Genomic DNA, 19,216 nt, shown 5'->3' on the forward strand with positions numbered 1-19,216 from the left:
GCCAGATGCATCATTAAGTGCAATTGGTATACTTATGTTTCTGTTCAGGGGCTGGACAGAACTGGAAGTGCCCTTTAGTACTCGCCAGCAAGGGGTCCAAAATGATTATGACTTGCTGCTTTCTATGCAACATTATGCAACTGGATATCATTTGCAGACTAATTAAGGAGGAGTAGGATAACATTACTGAGGTAGAACTGGCAGCTAACATTGCTGAGATTCACTTTATATTCTTGTTCAGTAAACCAATGAAAAACAAATTAACACCCCTGTTAAAGAGGCACAGCTTCATTATTTCAACTAAAACAGAAATTTTAACAGAAACTTATGTAAGTTAAAATAACATTTCCCATGCTAATGATGCATTCCAGACCTGCAGCAGTCACCGGTTGTGTAAGACCTTAAGTGTATTGGTGAACTCATTTTGCAGGGACATCCTGGTGCTGACGCAACCAGAAAAAAAGAGGCAGACAGTTGGGTCAGATGGCCCCCTCTACTGTCCACTGCCTGGACCTGATAATGGTCACCTTAGCCACGCCAGAAGCAGCCTAATGAGGAGGTCTTCAGATCTACCTGCTCTCCTCAGCACTGTGTGATTGAAGATCAGGGGCGAAGTGCAATCAAAATCTGAGGAACAACCCAATTAAATAATGAAAAAGGAACAGCAACCTCACATAACCTATATACATATAGAACATTGTTCAAGGCCGTGGAAATTACAGGTGGCCAGGGTGGCAGTTGCATGGAACTGCTGCATACAGCACTCTCCACACCACACCAAATATATATATCCACTAACATGAAGTGAGCCCACAAACAATCAAATGCAGATTGTATCCTCCCCTTACCCCCAGCATTGGCCCTATGTCAGTTTGTGACTTCCCATTTGTCAAGCCAGAGGTAGAGCAAAGATACCTCAATAGCTGTTATGAGTGCTGAGATGCAATCGCTAACAATCCTTTACAGCTTATGAGGGACTTGCTGGAAACTATTCCACCCACACCTGTGAAGGTGCAGACTCTGCTATTGGAGGGAGACAGCATATTGGGTATTGATTAGGACAGGGAGTAATTGGTGAGAAGTGTGCAAGTTTGGACCCCCACTTTTATTTTCCCATTTGCCATTGTTCCTCATGGGCCAGCCATATTATTCCTCCACGGCTACAACTGTGCCAAAAAGCAAAAGTCATCCTGTTTCAGCCTTTTGGCTAAGATCAAATGTAGTATCGACAATGCTGTGTTTGGTTGAAGTCATTAGATTACGTTTTAACTTCATTTGAAGCAATTTTTAAAAGCAGCATCTCGGCCTTTTGGCTAAGATGCAAATGAGATCAAGCCTTGGAGGAGGAGCTATGCCCACTGCAATCAGCTTGGATCATGTAGATCAAGCCCAAGACAGGAGGTGAGAGCCCTGTCTAGTCAGTTTGGATCGGGAATGTCTCCACGTGTTGAGACTCTGAATTGGACGTGATTTGATTGAATTGGGATTAAAAAAAGAAACTAAACATGTTAGCCTTCAGTATTTGCATGGTCATGGAATGCAAGGACTCATTTGAGGCTGCAACTAATATTCTAAGGGATTGGGTCCTTCAGTCAGGCAAAACAAATGCTCCGCAACATCAACCCGCTTATGCTTGAGCCAGATTCCTCCATTCCCATACAATGGTGGACAGTGTTTTAAAAGCCTTCAGTGTATTACAGATTTTCTGTTCCCACTCGAATAATTATTCTTTTCTTTGGTTCCTGGGTTGCAGCATCTTTGTGTAGCTGAGTAGAGCTTGGAGTGGCTGTAACCTCCAATACAGACTCTTTACTGCTGTTCCTGCCACCACTGTCTGCCCTTGTTCACTTGAGATGCAAATTCTGAAAAGCAAATTCTCTCAACTCAGTAAGTGGGAGGTTTTGATCTAGTCCATAATAAATAAGCATGAGCCTTGCGACTGCAACCTTCAGTGTTGTTCCTGCCCGTTTGAAGATTCATGTTAAAGATGGAAGAAATGAATTAGTGTTGGGAAGACAAGAATGTTGAAACTTATCAATATGACGTTGATAGTAGGATTTTGTATTCCCAAATCACTTCTGATTTTGAGATTTTAAAATGATTACATGATTTCTAAAATAAAATTTCAGATTCCTAATGTAGTTGGAACTATTTAATGTGAACAGATTATGTTGTAGCTTGTGCTAGAATTCAAATCTTATTTATTTTCTGCTTAGTTTCATCACCAAAGTTCAAGGTGACCCCTGATGCAGCAGAAGTAGGCATGAACAACACTGTTCATGTGTCAACAATGCCGCAGTTTACAATTCCATCAAGCCAGCATTCTCCTGTAATAAATCAGTGCCTCTCTGATCATATACAGACACAAATGGGTCTTCTGAATGGCCACGGTCCAGTTAGTGCCTCTAATGGGATACCTGTCCAATCTTACTACACAATTTTGGACTCAGGTAAGAATCCGCTTAATGACTTACAGTTATTTATTCTTACCTTGGAGTGTTTAGGATTTTTAGCAGGTGTCCAAACATGTTTGATATAATAAAGTTTGCCAATAAATAACACACCATTCTTTTTAGCTTATGAATCTAGACATTACTATAAACAAAATGTAATGTGTTTTTTAGGATCCCAAACTGTTCCAACATTTAATTGTCGACTCCCGACCTCTACACCAGCTATGTCTCCAAAGAATGCTGATCATCCATTAGTTACACAAGGCGTAAGTATATAAATGGCTTGTTTTGTTATAGATATTTTATTTATATTGTCTACAACAATTAACTGTTAAACTAGCAATCTCCCTAGACTAACCAGATCTGTACATTAATGTCACCTTTAGCTTTAAAAAGTCCAGTAACCATTAGGAAAATAGAATTATGTTTATTGCTATAAGCCTGTTCCATAAAAATATTTTGTTTTCATCCTTTTCGCTGCTGCCATCATTCACTTTCTTACTCGATACTTTCTTTTCTTTCTTTAACTTATTTTAGTTAAACACCTAGTTTGCACCTATTCCTGGACTTCCCTGGTGATCCCAGTCTTTTTTACAATTTGACCTTTTCCTCATTCTTCCCACTGACTATTTTGATGATAAAATAACTACCTATTGGTTCAAAAGTCTATTATTGTTGACCAATTGAGTAATTGGTTATTTGTTCTTCTCATTTTTAAAAATTCATTCCTATAATGGCATCCAATGGAAAGGTTTCCATCAGCCAATATATAGCTTCCAAGACGATATGGGTTAGATTCCTTGATAAATAGAAGCCGCTGCAGGGATGCAACAGCTCTGACCGAAACTAACCTGTCACTCACCATTTTGTAAGGCAATTCAGCTACACAAGAAACCTTCCTCTTTGATAAAGTCCCTTGCGTAAAGACTGGATTTAGTTGCTGAGTAGTAAGTCTAATACATGGCAGTAGCCATCACGGTAGATGGTGCATTGCAAGTTACCTTATATTGGTCTACCACCAAACCCAATACTTGTTGTACATCAGCTGAGGAGTTCATTAGGCTGTTTGAAGGCCTTACTTGGAAGCTGACTCCAATGTTTGGTTCCTGTAATGATTGGTTTGCAGAGAAGCATGAATCTGCTGCTGAAGGTCTGCACCACCAACTGGTGGAATCACTGTTCAATGGTGCATATTACGGTCACTTGTTTTCTGACCACTAATGTTGCTCATCATGCAAATTGAGATCCTGCTGGCTGTCTACTTTGAAAGGCATTCCATTTGCACTTCTCATTTTTCTAATGAACAGTGAGTGACTTTCCTTCTTGGAGGGGAGGCAAGCTGGGTCTTTGGATTAAGTTGGCTCCAAAATAAGTGAGATCTAGTGGCAGAAGATTAGAATCTTCCATGAATAATTAATTAATTAATCCAATGCCTGAGCAGAAATGTTCAGAATGCTGTAGAACTTAGCAGAATTTGTCCCGTTCTGTTTGCTATTTTTGTAAGCTTGTGCCCAAACAAGTAGTGGTCCTAATTGTTAAACTAGAAAGAAACCTAGCAGTGCTCTGTTAATAATCTTGTGTGGCTTTTGTAGTTAAGTACACTGCAACACTATCCCTATGAACACTGATGACACTCAGCCTTGGTTGTTGCCAATTCGTAGCTAAACTTCAAGCACTTTTAACTTAGGGTATCAATATGTGTATACTCTAGGTTCAGCAATCACAAATAAACTACTAGGTACATTTGGTATGGAAGCTTTAACACACGTTAATAGTGACAATCTAAGATCATTTTTAAAGAAACTTTACATTATTTGTCCAGAAGTGGTAAATTGTTATATTTGACAATTATTTTTAGTAGAAATTTATTTTTTAAAATGTTAGTAGAGCACAATCTTTTTAAAAACATAAGTAAAGGTAAGTTCATTGAAAATGTGAATAAAGTAGTTTGGCTGGAAGGGGCTAAATATAATTAGGTCCACAGGTCTTTAATTTCTTGGGGACCTTTATAGTTTCTGTATGGCACCACCCAGTGGCAAAACTTGAGTATCTCCGTAACTCCAGAGTTGACATTTCATTGTATCACTTGAAGGCAAATGCTTAATAATACTGCTACAACATTTTAATTTGCTTGTTTTTAATGTCAATGTGGAAAGGCTAGTGGTGAGGAGTTTGATCTATATATCACAATCTTTTTCCCTAGTATTCTATTTTTCATATTGTTCACATCCTGTTTTCACTTTGTGCATGCCAAATGCTTTTCTTTCTATGACTCTACCTGGTAGATAATTTTGAATGTAGTTTTTATATTAGCTTGGAAAAGAACGAGCCTGGATTTTCAATGGGTGGTGCTGGTGTCTCCATCAGAAACACCCTTCTAAATGTCAGGGATTGTCAGTGCTGTATGGCAATGTGTGTCCAAGCAGAGGTCCAACGCTGTCCCAAAATGCGGTCTCTACCCAAGTACTTTGGATGAACTGCTAGCACCAGTTGCACCTCCACAGACAGGTCTCCTTTCAGGAAGGTTGGAAGGAAGACGGTAGGTGCTTTGGTGTGGTTAATTGTGGTGATCGTGAATGCCGTGGAGACGGGCAAGACTTCACATTAAAATTGTAAGCAACCAAAGTTACTTAGTTAACTAAGGTTAAATTTAATCCCTTACAAGGAAACTGGTCACTGTTTTTGTCTTTATCTTGCCAAATGCTTATTCACATTAATCTTTCCATTATTTTAGCAGAATATGTCCACTGATGTTTATAATCAACCTGTTCACCATGGAGGATTGAACCTTTTACCTGCTGCTTCAGCTACGGCTCCCATTGTCCCTTCAGTACAACCTGTGATGACTTTTGCTCCATCTGCAGTCCCCCCTGCTGTGACTGCACATCCTTTAGCTCACTTGGTTCATGACAGTGGTGGAAGTCACAGCTTAATTAACCATGACCGGCAAGAACTGAAAGAACAAGAGCTACGAAAGTGTATTCGTTGTCACATAACCCAAATGCAGCAGCAAGGGGAAGAGGCCCAGCAAGTAGCTTGGAACACACAGATACAATCACAGGGTACTGACAAATCGGATACTGAGCAGAGTGATGAGACAACAAGCGAAGAGGATCATGTCAATTTAGTGGATATTACACCAGTGAGAGACACCAGCTGTCAAACCAGTTTTGACAAACATACAAGAGCTAAAAAGCAAAGTCCTGACAAAACAGCCAAGAAAGTGAAAACTATCCGATATCTTCTAAGTGAACTGAAGGCTCTGATTGCTGATCAAGGTAATTGCAAATATCTGTTAAGCACTCACTTCATACTTAAACTCCTGCTTGCACTCTAGCTTGGCAGTATTTTGTGAGATTGTGTAGCTACAAAGTTCATTTGTCAAATGGTGATCATTACATGTCTTTAATTACCAAAACAAAATATTACTTTTGTCCATTTTGAGTAACTATCCACAAAACGTGCATCTTTTGGCCTGTGGCGTATAAATCAAAATTGACCATAATTTTTCAAAATTCCTTGAATTTTGGAAAACTCGCAGCAAATTGGAAAACTGTAAATGCAACACTTCCCTTCAAGAAAAAGTGAGACAGAAAGCAAGAAGCTAAAAGCCAGTTAGCATAATGTACATAATTGAGAAAATGTTGGAAGTTATTCTTAAAGATGTAGTAACAGAACATTTAAAAAATCATAATACAATGAAATGGAATCAACATGGTTTCAAGAAAGGGAAATCATGTTTGACAAATTTATTAGAATTCTTTTGCAAATTTAACAAATAGTCTGGAAAAGGGGAGCCAGTTACAGTATGGATGAAATTCTCCCAAAAGAGATCTAAGTGCCAAATTTGTGTGAAAATGAGTAAATCCCTTTCGTTTTTTTCAGTTGGATTTTCGAAATGAATCTCCCACACTCTGATGCACAGAGTGTCTTAGCATGAATCGCACTGAAAAGGGGGCAAGGCCTATTCCCGTCGGAGAGACCAACAGCACAGCACTGAGCAAGCCTGTGTGCAGGCACCAATCGATCGGCGCAAGCACAGTAGTGAGCCAGGAGATTTCAGTCCCAGGCTTGCTAATGATAGGCAAATCCTTATTTAAATAATTCATTCAGCTCTGCACCAATTTCTGGCGTAGACCTGACAACAGCAGAAATCCAATGTCTGAAGACACGTGGAGGCCATGGCGCCCAGTGGGATGCCCACTAAACAGCCTCCACTAATGTTTCCCAGCTTGCTGTGCTGCTAGAGCAGTGCAGCAGGCTGGGAGAATCAAAGAACAAAGAAAAGTACAGCATAGGAACAGGCCCTCCGGCACTCCAAGCCTATGCCAATCATGATGCCCTAACTTAAAAAAAATCTTCTGCCCTGACTCAGTCTGTATCCCTCTATTCTTCCCTATTGATGTACCATCCAGATGCCTCTTCATTATTGCTAATGTGCCTTCCATCACCACCTCTGGCAGTGCATTCCAGGCACCCGCCACTCTTTGCACAGAAAAACTTCCACCGCACATTTCCCTTAAACTTTTCCCCATCTCACCTTGGACCTGTACCCCCTTGTAACTGACACTTCCACTACTAGCTACAGATCTCAGTTCTGAAAAACACCATTTCGCAACTACTCTATCTTCTATAACTAAGCCAATTCTGTCTCCATCTAGCCAGCCCACACCAAATCCCATGTGATTTTAGTTCTTGTGCCAGTCTGCCATGTGGGACTTTCAAACGTCTTATTAAAGTCCATAAAAACTACATCCACAGCCCTCTCATCAATTATCTTTTCACCTCTTCAAGAAACTCAATCAAGTTGGTAAGACATGACCTTCCCCATACAAAACCATGCTGCCTGTTACTATTTGTCCATTTTCCTCCAAATGTGCAGATATACTGTCACTCGGTATCTCCTCCAAAACCGTCCCCACCACTGATGTCAGGCTTACCAGCCTATAATTTGCTCGATTATCCCTGCTTCCTTTCTTAAACAAGGGAACAACATTGGCTATTCTCACAGTCCTCTGGAACCTTGCCCGTGGTCAAGAGGATGTGAAGATGTCTGTTAAGGCCCCAGCTGTTTCTCCTCTCACCTTCCTCAGTAACCAGGGATAGATCCCATCTGGCCCCTTAATGCCCCTTAACTTGTCTACCTTCATGCAATTTAGGATACTCAACATTTCCATCTTTTGATATATTGATGGTCTGAAGGAGTGTTCACACATCCATCCCTGACTTCAATATACGTCATGTCCTTCTCCTTGATGAATACCGATAGAGTACTCATTAAGGATTTCACCCACTTAAGACCATAAGACACAGGAGCAGAATTAAGCCACTCAGCCCATCGAGTCTGCTCCGCTATTCAATCATGGTTGATATTTTTCTCATGCTTTTTCCCCGTTAGCTCTGATCCCCTTATTAATCAAGAACCTATCTATCTCTGTCTTAAAGACACTCAATGACCTGGCCTCCACAGGCAAAGAGTTATCAGATTCACCACTCTCTGGCTGAAGAAATTCCTCCTCATTTCTGTTTTTAAAGGATCGTCTCTTTAGCTGAGGTTGTGCTCTCTGGTTCTAGTTTTTCCTACTAGTGAAAACATCCTCTCCACGTCCACTCTATCCAGGCCTTGCAGTATCTTGTACAGATCCACAGTCCTCAACTGTTCCTCATATGACCAGCTTTTCATTCCAGGGATCATTCTTGTCAACCCCCTCTGGACTCTTTCCAAGGCTAGCATATCCTTCCTTAGGGATGGGGCCCAAAACTGCTCACAATACTCCAAACTGGGTTTAACCAGAGCCTTATACAGTGTCAGAAGTACACCCCTGCTCTTGTCATTCATGTCAGAGGGCGAGAATACAACATTGCATTTGCCTTCCTAACTGCCAACTGAATCTGCGCGTTAACCTTAAGAGAATGTTGAACAAGGACTCTCAAGTCCCTTTATACTTCTGATTTCCTAGGCACTTCCCCATTTAGATGCCTCCATTCCTCCTCCTAAATTGCATAATCTCCCACTTTTCCACATTGTATTCCATCTGCCACTTCTTTTCCCATTCCCCTAACCTGTCCAAGTTCTTCTGCAATCTCCCTTGCTTCCTCAATACTACCTGTCCCTCTACATACCTTTGTAGTTAAAATCACCCATCATAATTACCCTGTTTTATTTTCATATCTTTTTCAGTATCTGCCTACACAACTGCTGCTCTCTGTCATGTGGGTTGTTGGGAGGTCTATAGTACACTCCCAATATTGTGATTTCGCCCTTACCCCTGAGCTCCATCCATAATGCCTCATTACAAGATCCCTCCAATGTGTCCACCCTCAACACAGTTGTGATCTGCTTCTTAATTAACAATGCAAAATCCTCCACCTCTTTTGTTTTCCCCTTCTGTCATGTCTAAAAGAATATATTCCGGAATGTTGAGCTGCCAGTCCTGTCCCCCCTTTTACCCATGTCTCTGCAATTGAGGTTGCATTGTAATTCCATGCAGTAATCCAAGCTCTCACTTCATCTGTTTTACCTATTATACTTTAATTGAAGCATACACACCAGACCTACAGTCCCGCTGAGCCCTATGGCTTCCATCTACCCACTCTTACTCTGTGCTATATTTATTTCGGTCTCAATTTTTTTCCCCAGTCCCGACACTTACTGGCCTGCTGTTCCGGTTCCCACCATCCTGTCACACTAGTTTAGTTGCCCCCTATATTTGGATTTTTAAATGGCATTCAAAAAGGTGTCACATAGAAGGTAAGCTAAAAGCCAGACAAGAACTCATGGTGTTGGGTACATTATATAAGCATGGAAGACAATTGGCAAACAGTGTCAGGAATAATAGATAACTTCCAGGTTGGCAAACTATCTTGTGGGATGCCACAGGGATCAGTGCTGGGATCTCCACTATATGCAATCTATATGAATAATTTGGATGAAAGAACAAAGTGTACTATAGCCAAATTTGCTAAATATACAAAGATAAACAGGAAAGCAAGTTGGAGAGGATACAGAGAGTCTGAAAAGATATAGATAAGTTAAGTGAGTGGACAAAACATTGGCATATATGTGCAATTTCTATCTCCTTTAAAGAAGGATATTCTTGCATTGGAGTCAGTTCAGAGAACCAGTAGATGATTCCTGGGATGAAGGGTTTGCCTTATAAGGAAGGTTGAGCAGGGTGTGGCTATATTCCTTGGAGTTTAGAAAAATGGAAGGTAGCTACTTGAAACATACAATATTTTGAGGGGCTTGACAGGGTAGATGCTGACAGGATATTTTACCTCATGGGGGAGTCTAGAACTAGGAAGCAAAATTTCATGGATGTGGTTATCACTTGCAAGGCCAGCATTTGTTGCCCATCCTTAGTTTCCCTAGAACTGAGTGGTTTACAAGGCAGTTAAGAGTCAACCACATTGCTGTGGGTCTGAAGTAGCAGGTGAGGGCTATAGATTCTTCAGCTATATAACATTAGTGAATGGGCCAACTCTCCAATCGCAGTAGCAGGACTGGAGATTTCCAACCATCAAAAGGAATTTTAAGGGAGATTCATCCTGGCATGGCTGGGGGGAGGAAGAAAACTTATCAGAGCTTTACTGCTGGTGGTGGATTTGGGGAAACTCTGCAAACTGAGAGAATTGCCTGGAGGCAGTCACGCAAAAGTTATTACTCGGTAAAACATGGATCCATTGGAAGCTGGAAGAGACTGTGAACTATTTGTTAAAAGGACTATAATTCTGTAGAGTGCAACGTGTGCCAAGTATAAAAGGGGAATATTCCTTTCTGCAATTTACGTTGCCTACAGGAATATTGTTTAGTTAATAGTATTCTAATGATTTGTTAGAGTTGGCATGTGGCTATAAATGGCCATTGGATTGGTAGCATCGGTTGGCATAAGGTGGTTTGGATGGGGAGTGAATGAGGAGATATGTGAAGTGAGGGGTAGAGGGCCTAATATTTAGCCAAAAACTGAAACTGACATTGCAAAGGTGAACCTTTTTAAGTGGCTTGCCTTGGTACTTGGCAGCCTCTGTGACTGTCTCCAATCTGCATTTGAGGTGGCAGGCCTGACTCCATTCTGCACCGCCCTCTATCAGAGCAAAGATCTCACCATTTAGGTGAGTGGGTGCAGCCAGCCAGGAAATTTCATGACTTCCCCCTACCTGATGGGGTAGCAGAAATCTAAAATACTCACCAATTTTAATAACAGTATATATACATAACTTTGCCTTTAATAGAGCTTGAGGAATCCATTCGTTCTTGAGCTAAACAGCTATATCTGATTCATGTTGGATAATATTTTACATTGAAGTCATGATCTATTGCATTGCAGGTAGGTGTGCATTAAATACTTATGTGCAATAGTTTGACAGGATTTGTTAAACATTAATATTTTTCTGTTGACAGATGACTCTGAGGCTCACAGATTGATAATGGAACTAGAGGATAGTATCTCACTCCTACCAACTGTGATTGGAAGCACTAATGTACAAGCAGAGATAGCTATGAGTCTCCAACCTTTACGCAGTGAGAATGCACAGCTGCGCAGGTCAATAGTATTTAATTCCTAATGTTTGCTTTGTACTTTACTTTGCTCCCTTGACAGTCTAGCCAAGATGCGAGGTCATAGTGAAGAATCCCAAGCAGAGGCAACAAATTCTTACTATTTCAGTTTCATACCTCAACATGTTGCTACAGCTAAGGTCTTTCAAAATAGGCAACTACGGGACAAAGTTCATACTGGTTTTGGACTTTGTCAGTTTTTGGTTTGGGGAAGTGACATCACATAGGTTTGGCCAGATCAAGGTTCACTCTTAGCAAGGGAAAAAAAAACAGGCAAATAACTAGTGTCAGCGCAGCATCTTGTCCAACACCCAGTAAATTACTTTTCTAATAATAAAAATTATGCACTGCATCTTAAAGCATATCCAGTTTTTAGACATTGTTCATTTTTGGATATGATGTGGAGATGCCAGTGTTGGACTGGGATAAGCACAGTAAGAAGTCTCACAACACCAGGTTAAAGTCCAACAGGTTTATTTGTTAGCACAAGCTTACGGAGTCTCGCTCCTTCTTCAGGTGAGTGAGGAGTTGTGTTCACAAACAGGGCATATGCAGACACAAACTCAATTTACAAGAAAATGGTTGGAATACAAGTCTTACAGGTAATCAAGTCTTAAAGGAACAAACAAATGTGAGTGGAGAGAGGGTTAAGCACAGGTTAAAGAGGTGCATGTTGTCTCCAGCCAGGACAGTTAATGAGATTTTGCAAGCTCAGGCAAATCGTGGGGGTTACAGATAGTGTGACAAGAACGCCAAGATCCCGGTTGAGGCTGTCCTTGTGTGCAGAACTTAGCTATCAGTTTCTGCTCAGCAATTCTGCGTTATGTGTCGCAAAGATTGCTTTGGAAAACACTTACCCAAAGATCAGAGGCTGAATGCCCATGACTGTTGAAGTGTTCCCCGACAGGAAGAAAACACACTTGCCTGGTGACTGTCGAGCGGTGTTCATTCATCTGTTGTCGTAGTGTCTGCATGGTCTCCCCAATGTACCATGCCAGAGTACCCTTCGTTGTCCAGTACTTCCCCGGAGGGGAGAAGCTACAACATCTTCTCTGGAGCCTTCAACATGTCATTGTGGAAGATGCACACCTCGCCAAGGCTGTCCCCACACCCCTTCTTCTTGCTTTCAAACAACCGCAGAACCTCAAATAGTCCATTGTCGGCAGCATACTACCCAGCCTTCAGGAGAACAGTGACCATGACACCACACAACCCTGCCACACCTACCTCTGCAAGACATGCCAGATCATTGACACGGATGCCATCATCTCACACCAGGTACATGCTCTTGCGACTCGGAAAACATCCTGATATGCTGCAGGAAAGGATGTGCCGAGGCATGGTACACTGGGGAGACCATGCAGACACTGACAATGGATGAATGAACGCCGCTCGACAGTCACCAGGCAGGGATGTTCTTTTCCTGTCAGGGAACACTTCAACAGTCATGGGCATTCAGCCTCTGATCTTCGGGTAAGTGTTCTCCAAAGCAATCTTCGCGACACGACAATGCAGAATCGCTGAGCAGAAACTGATAGCCAAGTTCTGCACACGTGAGGATGGCCTGAACTGGGATCTTGGGTTCATGTCACACTGTAACCCCCACGACTCGCCTAGGCTTGCAAAATCTAACTAACTGTCCTAGCTGGAGACAATACACATCTCTTTTTTTTAACCTGTGCTTAACCCTCTCTCATTGTCTGCACCTTTAAGACTTGATTACCTGTAAAGACGCACATTCCAATCATTATCTTGTAAATTGAGTTTGTGTCTATATATGCCTTGTTTGTAAATACAACTCCTTATTCACCTGAAGAAGGAGCGAGACTCTGAAAGCTTGTGCTACCAAATAAAACCGTTGGACTTTAACCTGGTGTTGTGAGACTTCTTACTACTTTTGGATAACCAGATTTGAGACACTGTACCTGTATATAAATGGGATATGCTAACTGCTGGGATTTCCTCTCGGCCCAGTTTTCTCTAACGCTTTTGTTGGTTACCAAAAGAAATGCAATTTTGATGGAAAATGATCCCTAACCTCCTACCCCTTGATATTTCTGATCCTTAGATTTGCTATAATTGAATCTGCAGCATATTCTTCCGTGCACACCTTTTTAATGCTATGTTCAAATTCCCCTTTAAATTGGAGTAGCCTGACAAATTCACTTAGTTGAAAAACCTGCTAACATCTACTACAAACCTACCTTCAATTTATGCTTTGGGATTCCCACAACTCAACATGCTATAAAATTGGCTGTTTTGCCAACCCTCTCCATAGGATCTGGACCATTTGCTCACTATAATCTTGACACCAAAAGAAGGTATGTTAAAGCTATCTTTTGGGAAAATGGCTACCCCACTCAGATCATCATATATACTCATGACGAGTTTAAGGCCACCACTTTCAGATCTGAAAAGAGTCTGATCTACCTCAAATCCCGAAAGGGTAACACATCTCAAATTTGAACAAGAGGTGAAACTAGCCATTCACTTTGTTCCCATTCAGTAGCAATACAAGTGATATTTTCCTTGAACAGTGAAAAAAAACTTTCTGCTATTGCACAAATGAGTAAACTGGTATGAATTGCCATGCTAGTGCAATGCCAGGTCCATAAGCCAAACATCTCAACATCTAATGTTGAATGTGATTCACAATTGGATAGCAGTTGCTGAACAATGCTGAGTGTGCTAAGAATTACACTAAGAACTAATTTAAGATTATCAGTTTGGCTTGCACTTTCCTGAAGATACATATATTAAAATGCAGGGACCTACGGTCTGAATGCAAAAGAAACATATCTAGGCATTGTCTGTTTTGAATGGAACAAAAATGTGAGCAACATTAGCTCCCTGTTACATTCTCCATGGCAATGCCTTGACCAACCAGTGTCAGCTTACTAACCAGCGGCTTTTTTTCATGTGAAATAGTTACTCCCTTTGAAATTTATAAATTGTTACTCTCCTTGAAATTTAGCATTCTTACGTCTGTCTTGATGAGTGCAAGATGCGAAGATTCAACAGCATGCATTTTTTCAGCAATGCTGAACAGCATTCTAATTTAAATACATTCTTGTATTGTTCTTGTTCACTTAAAAAGTGAAATGTTTGGACCAAGTACCACACAATAACATGTTTAAAACATTTTGACTTTACCATTGAATCTTCCATCAACAGCCTGGGAATCATTATTGACCAGAAATTTAACTGGACAAGCCACATACATACAATGGTTACAGAGCTAGTTAAAAGTTGGGAATTCTGCACTAGTGACTTGCATCCTGACTACCCAAAGCCTTTCCACCATCCATAAGGTACAAATCAAGATTGGCATGTTCTTCACTTGTTTGGATGAGTGCTGCTCTAACAACACTGAAGAAACTTGACACCATCCAAGACAAATTGGCCTTCTTGATTGCCATCCCAATCATTACCTTAAACATTCAGTTCCCCCACCACTGGTGCACTAGGGCTGTAATATGTACCATCTGCAAGGTGCACTGCAACTAATTGCCAAGGCTTCTTTGATTGCACCTCCCAAACCCATGACCTCCACCGTCTAGAAGAACAGGGGCAGCAGGCACATGGGAACATAACCACCTACAAGTTATCCACGTGATTCGGAAATATGTCACCATTCCTTCATCATTGTTGGTTCAGAATCCTCGAACTCCCTCCCAAGCAACACTTTGGGAGTAGCTTAACCACTCTGCAGTGGTTCAAGAAACATTGAAAATAGGAGCAGAAGGAGGCCGTTTAGATCTTCAAGCCTACTCCGTTATTCACTATGATCGTAGCTGATCAATACTCAATAGCCTGATCTTGCCTGTTCCCCATATTCTTTGATCTCCTTTGGGTCAAGTGCTATATCTAACTGCTTCTTGAGAACATACAATGCTTCACCTCAACAGTTTTCTGTGGTAGCGAATTCCACAGGCTGACCGCTTCCTGAGTGAAGAAAGTTCTCAACTTGTCTGTATCTTCAGACTGTGCCCCTGGTCGTGGGACACCCCCACCATCCTTCTTGCATCTGCTCTGTCTAGTCCTGTTGGAACTTTATAGATTTCAATTACTTTTTTTTTCCCTCTCATTCTTCTGAATTCTAATGAATACAATCCTAACCAACTTGATCTCTCCTTGTTTCTCTGTTTTGCCATCCCCAGTAATCAGTCTGGTAAACCTTCTGTGCACTCCCTCTAGAGCAAGAACATCTTCCTAGCTTCTTAGTGTCCAAAGTCGTGTCTGACAAATTTACTGGAGTTCTATGAGGATGTGTCTAGGGCGGTGGATAGAGGAGAGCCGGTGGATGTGGTCTTTCTAGATTTTCAGAAGGCGTTTGACAAAGTGCCTCACAAGAGGTTATTGCAGAAGGTCGAGGGACATGGAGTTGGGGGTAGGGTGTTAGCGTGGATAGAGGATTGGTTGTCAAATAGGAGGCAGAGAGTGGGGGTCAACGGGTGCTATTCGGATTGGCGGATGGTGACTAGTGGAGTGCACCAGGGGTCGGTGCTGGGGCCTCAGCTTTTTACCATTTTATATAGATGATCTGGAGGAGGGAACCGAGTGTAGAGTGTCGAAATTTGCTGATGACACCAAGATTGGGGGAACGGCAAATTGTGCGGAGGGTGTGGAGAGTCTGCAGAAGGATCTAGATAGGCTGGGCGAATGGGCCAGGAAATGGCAAATGGAATTTAATGTTGGCAAGTGTGAGGTGGTCCACTTTGGTAGGAAGAATGGTAGGAAGAACTATTACTTACGGGGAGAAAAACTGCAGCAGGCGACGGTGCAGAGGGACCTCGGGGTCCTTGTGCATGAATCGCAAAAACCCAGCTTGCAGGTGCAGCAGGTGGTCAGGAAGGCGAATGGGATGCTGGAATTCATAGCGAAGGGGATTGAATATAAAAGTAGGGAGGTCTTGCTGCAGCTGTATAGGGCATTGGTGAGGCCGCAACTGGAGTACTGTGTGCATTTTTGGGCGCCGCACCTGCGCAAAGATATTTTGGCCTTGGAGGGAGTGCAGAGGAGGTTTACTAGGCTGATACCGGAGTTGAGGGGGTTGAGCTATGAGGAGAGGCTGAATAAACTGGGCTTGTACTCGTTAGAGTTTAGAAGAATGAGAGGAGATCTCATTGAGACGTATAAGATGATGAATGGGATGGATAGGATAGAGGTGGAAAGACTCTTCCCGCTCAAAAAAGACAATAGGACTAGGGGGCACAGCCTCAAGATAAAAGGGGGGCGGTTTAGAACGGAGTTGAGGAGGAACTTCTTCACTCAAAGGGTGGTGAATCTCTGGAATTCTCTGCCCGTTGAAGTGGTGGAGTCTGCCTCGCTAAATATTTTTAAGACGCGGGTTGATGGGTTTTTGATAAGAGAGGGGATTAAGGGTTATGGGGAGAGGGCGGGAAAGTGGAACTGAGCAGCGACAGATCAGCCATGATCTTATTGAATGGCGGGGCAGGCTCGAAGGGCTGGATGGCCTACTCCTGCTCCTATTTCTTATGTTCTTATGTTCAAAGATAGGTAATTTAGCATGGTAAATCCACCATTCCACACCCCCCCCCCAAAAAAAATTAATGTTATTGCAATCAAATGTAATGTGATATAACATTGGCAGAAAGAATGAGTGGCGTTACATATTTGACTCCTTTAAATGAATCCAGCTGAAAATGGTATTTAAGGGAAAACACTTGTTTATTTGACTTTTTCAAGAACAGTATTTTCAGTTCTGTTTTTGTAAATTTGTAACAGGCGTTATCTGTGCACTGCTCAATTTTCAGTCATGCTCTTCTCTCTCAAAAATATAGAATTGTTCTGCAGCAAAGTTAGGTGGAAATATTTCAAGTCAGTGAAAGAACTTAGTAACTATTATACTCAATAATATCTAACCCTTAACACCTAAATTATCCCATGGTGCTTAACAGGGCAAGTGTGAAAGAGAGAGGGAGTTCGCTGCTAGTAATTGCAACTGGGAGAGCAAATTACTTCCCCAGAAAAGTTAACTTTAGCTGCGGACTGCGCAGAAGAAACCAATGCTGCAGCTTTATCTCATGGTGAAAATCTGGGCCCTATTTCTTTTTACAGATAATGCCAGAGATGCTCATTTTCTGTTTTTCTTTCAGACTCCCAGCACATGCAGTATTATGTTTTAGAGTTAACTAATGGCTACATTTTGAATTTCTCTTGCCAATTAAAATATTAGCTTTTATTTAGGATACCTTAACTTTGGTAAACATTCAAAGCAGATCTGATTTTAGTTCTAAAATTTGTTTCTTTTACTTTTTTTTAGACGGTTAAGGATAGTAAACCAGCAACTTCGAGAGCGAGAAAGAGCTGAAAAAGACTCCAGATCAGTAGACTGCAATTTTGAAGGTATCCAGCTTTTTTAAAAAAATGTAACCTAAAGCTCATTCCTGAATACATGAAAATATATCGCCTGAAAAGGAAATACATTTGGTTAACGTTTTGTGGAAAAGCAATCAGAAATGAGCTAGCCTCAAGGCCCCAAAATGTGTAGGTTAGATGGGATTAGTGACAATGAATGTGTGGGATTAGAGAGATAGGGAGGATTGAAGGGCTGGATAAAATGCTCTGTCAGAGAGTCATTGTAGATTCGACAGGCTGAATGTCCTTTTCTGCACTGTATATATTCTATGATATTGTTTCATATGCTGAGTTCTTTTAGAAATCAATATAAAACAGAAACAACACTAACGTCTCTCCCTGTAATTATATCTGTTACCACGTAGTTTAAAATTTAGATTCTCTGCAATTTTGTTGGATCAAAGTGTCATTCTTTATGTTGGCTGATCATTTAGTCAAGCAAAAGTGCAGCTTTCTCTGAGACCAAGAGCTTGACTCTGGGGGAATTTTGTAAGTGAAGAAGATTTAAGGTTAAAAGCAAATTACTATAAATGCAAGAATCTGAAACCAAAAGAGAAAATGCTGGTAAATCTCAGCGAGTCTGGCAGCATCTGTGTGAGGAGAGAAAATAGCTAAGGTTTTGAGTCTAGCTGATCCTTTGTCAAAATCTTGACAAAGTGTTATCTGGACTCAACGTCAGCTCTTTTCTCCACTCACAGATGCTGCCAGACCTGCTGAGATTTAGTAGCATTTTCTCTCTGGGTTCAGGAAGCTTTAAGGATTGCTTTTCTCCTAAAATCTAATCAAGTTCGCTTTCAACATTCAACCTAACTGTAAACAGCAAGTTGTAATTTATTTCAACCTTGATCAGTGATCCACCAGCTGAATACTAGAAGCAGCTGCAGTTAGTTAATTAGGCAAATAGTTAGGACTAGTTCCCCAGCCAACACTGGCCAACTCAGTTGACTTGAATTTGAGCTTGTATAAATATAAAAGGTTTAGCAGACGCACAAAGTTCACGCCTTGTCTGAGTGCACGGCTGACTACTGAACTCTGGGAACTTGGTAAGGGAGGGAATTGTATGTAGGGAGAGAAAAAGTACAGCTCTGGCATTTATGAAATTGAATGGCCCAAGAAGGGAGGCTGGAGCTGGAGACCTGAAGCCGAAGGCATTAATTCGGTGAACAAATAGGTGGTTGATCAGTTTGTTTTGTTTTTCCTCTCTCACTTCCTCCCCACCCCCACTCTAAACTGGACCAATATTTTTAATCTGATACAAGGAGGTATAAGTTTATGAAATTTATGGTGTGACTAGTTAAATTGCATAACATAACTACATCTGAGTGATATTTCTAAATTTTAAAGCTAATTAGTCAAATAAAACACAATAGATGACAGGACAGTTGTAGCATGTGGGTGATGGACAGCTGTGTGACCCACGACAACTATTTCCAAAGGAGTGCATGCAATTTGCAGAACCTGGGATCAGAGTTGATGCATCGGGGAGAGGAAAATTTACCTGGACACTTTGATTTAGGAGACCCTCACCCTAGGATTTTTTTTCTGGTGTCAGACAGCAGGGTGTGACTGTAGTCTAGAAGATCAATTCGTTGTGTTCAGGACAGTCCATTCTGGAATCACTAGACTATTTTAGAACTGGTAATGTGTAATGAGACGAGATTTATTAATGACGAATGGGATTTATTAATTATCTCATAATAAAGGATTCTCCCGGAGTGATTGCAATATGATTATAAGTTCACATTCATAGAATCCCCCAATGCAGAAGGAGGCCATTTGGTCTATTGAATCTGCACTGACCACAATCTCACCCAGGATCTATCTT

The 19,216-nt window shown here is 41.3% G+C and overlaps 1 protein-coding gene across 4 annotated transcripts in view; it reads left to right on the forward strand.

Annotated features, from left to right (window-relative positions):
- Positions 1-19,216, forward strand: part of ccdc14 (coiled-coil domain containing 14) — a 40,817-nt gene that overhangs the window by 11,454 nt on the left and 10,147 nt on the right. For 2 of the 4 annotated variants that reach the window (XM_080199065.1, XM_080199067.1), the window contains 5 exons: positions 2,217-2,450; positions 2,625-2,719; positions 5,188-5,731; positions 10,855-10,996; positions 17,297-17,379. In XM_080199065.1, the coding sequence (XP_080055191.1) occupies positions 2,217-2,450; positions 2,625-2,719; positions 5,188-5,731; positions 10,855-10,996; positions 17,297-17,379 (1,098 nt within the window). The remainder of the gene's footprint in view (positions 1-2,216; positions 2,451-2,624; positions 2,720-5,187; positions 5,732-10,854; positions 10,997-17,296; positions 17,380-19,216) is intronic. The other 2 variants (XM_080199066.1, XM_080199068.1) reach the window with 2 other exon arrangements.

This window comes from Carcharhinus amblyrhynchos, chromosome 11, assembly GCF_965287045.1.
Source record: "Carcharhinus amblyrhynchos chromosome 11, sCarAmb.v2.hapA, whole genome shotgun sequence".
Classification (NCBI taxonomy): Eukaryota; Metazoa; Chordata; class Chondrichthyes; order Carcharhiniformes; family Carcharhinidae; genus Carcharhinus; species Carcharhinus amblyrhynchos.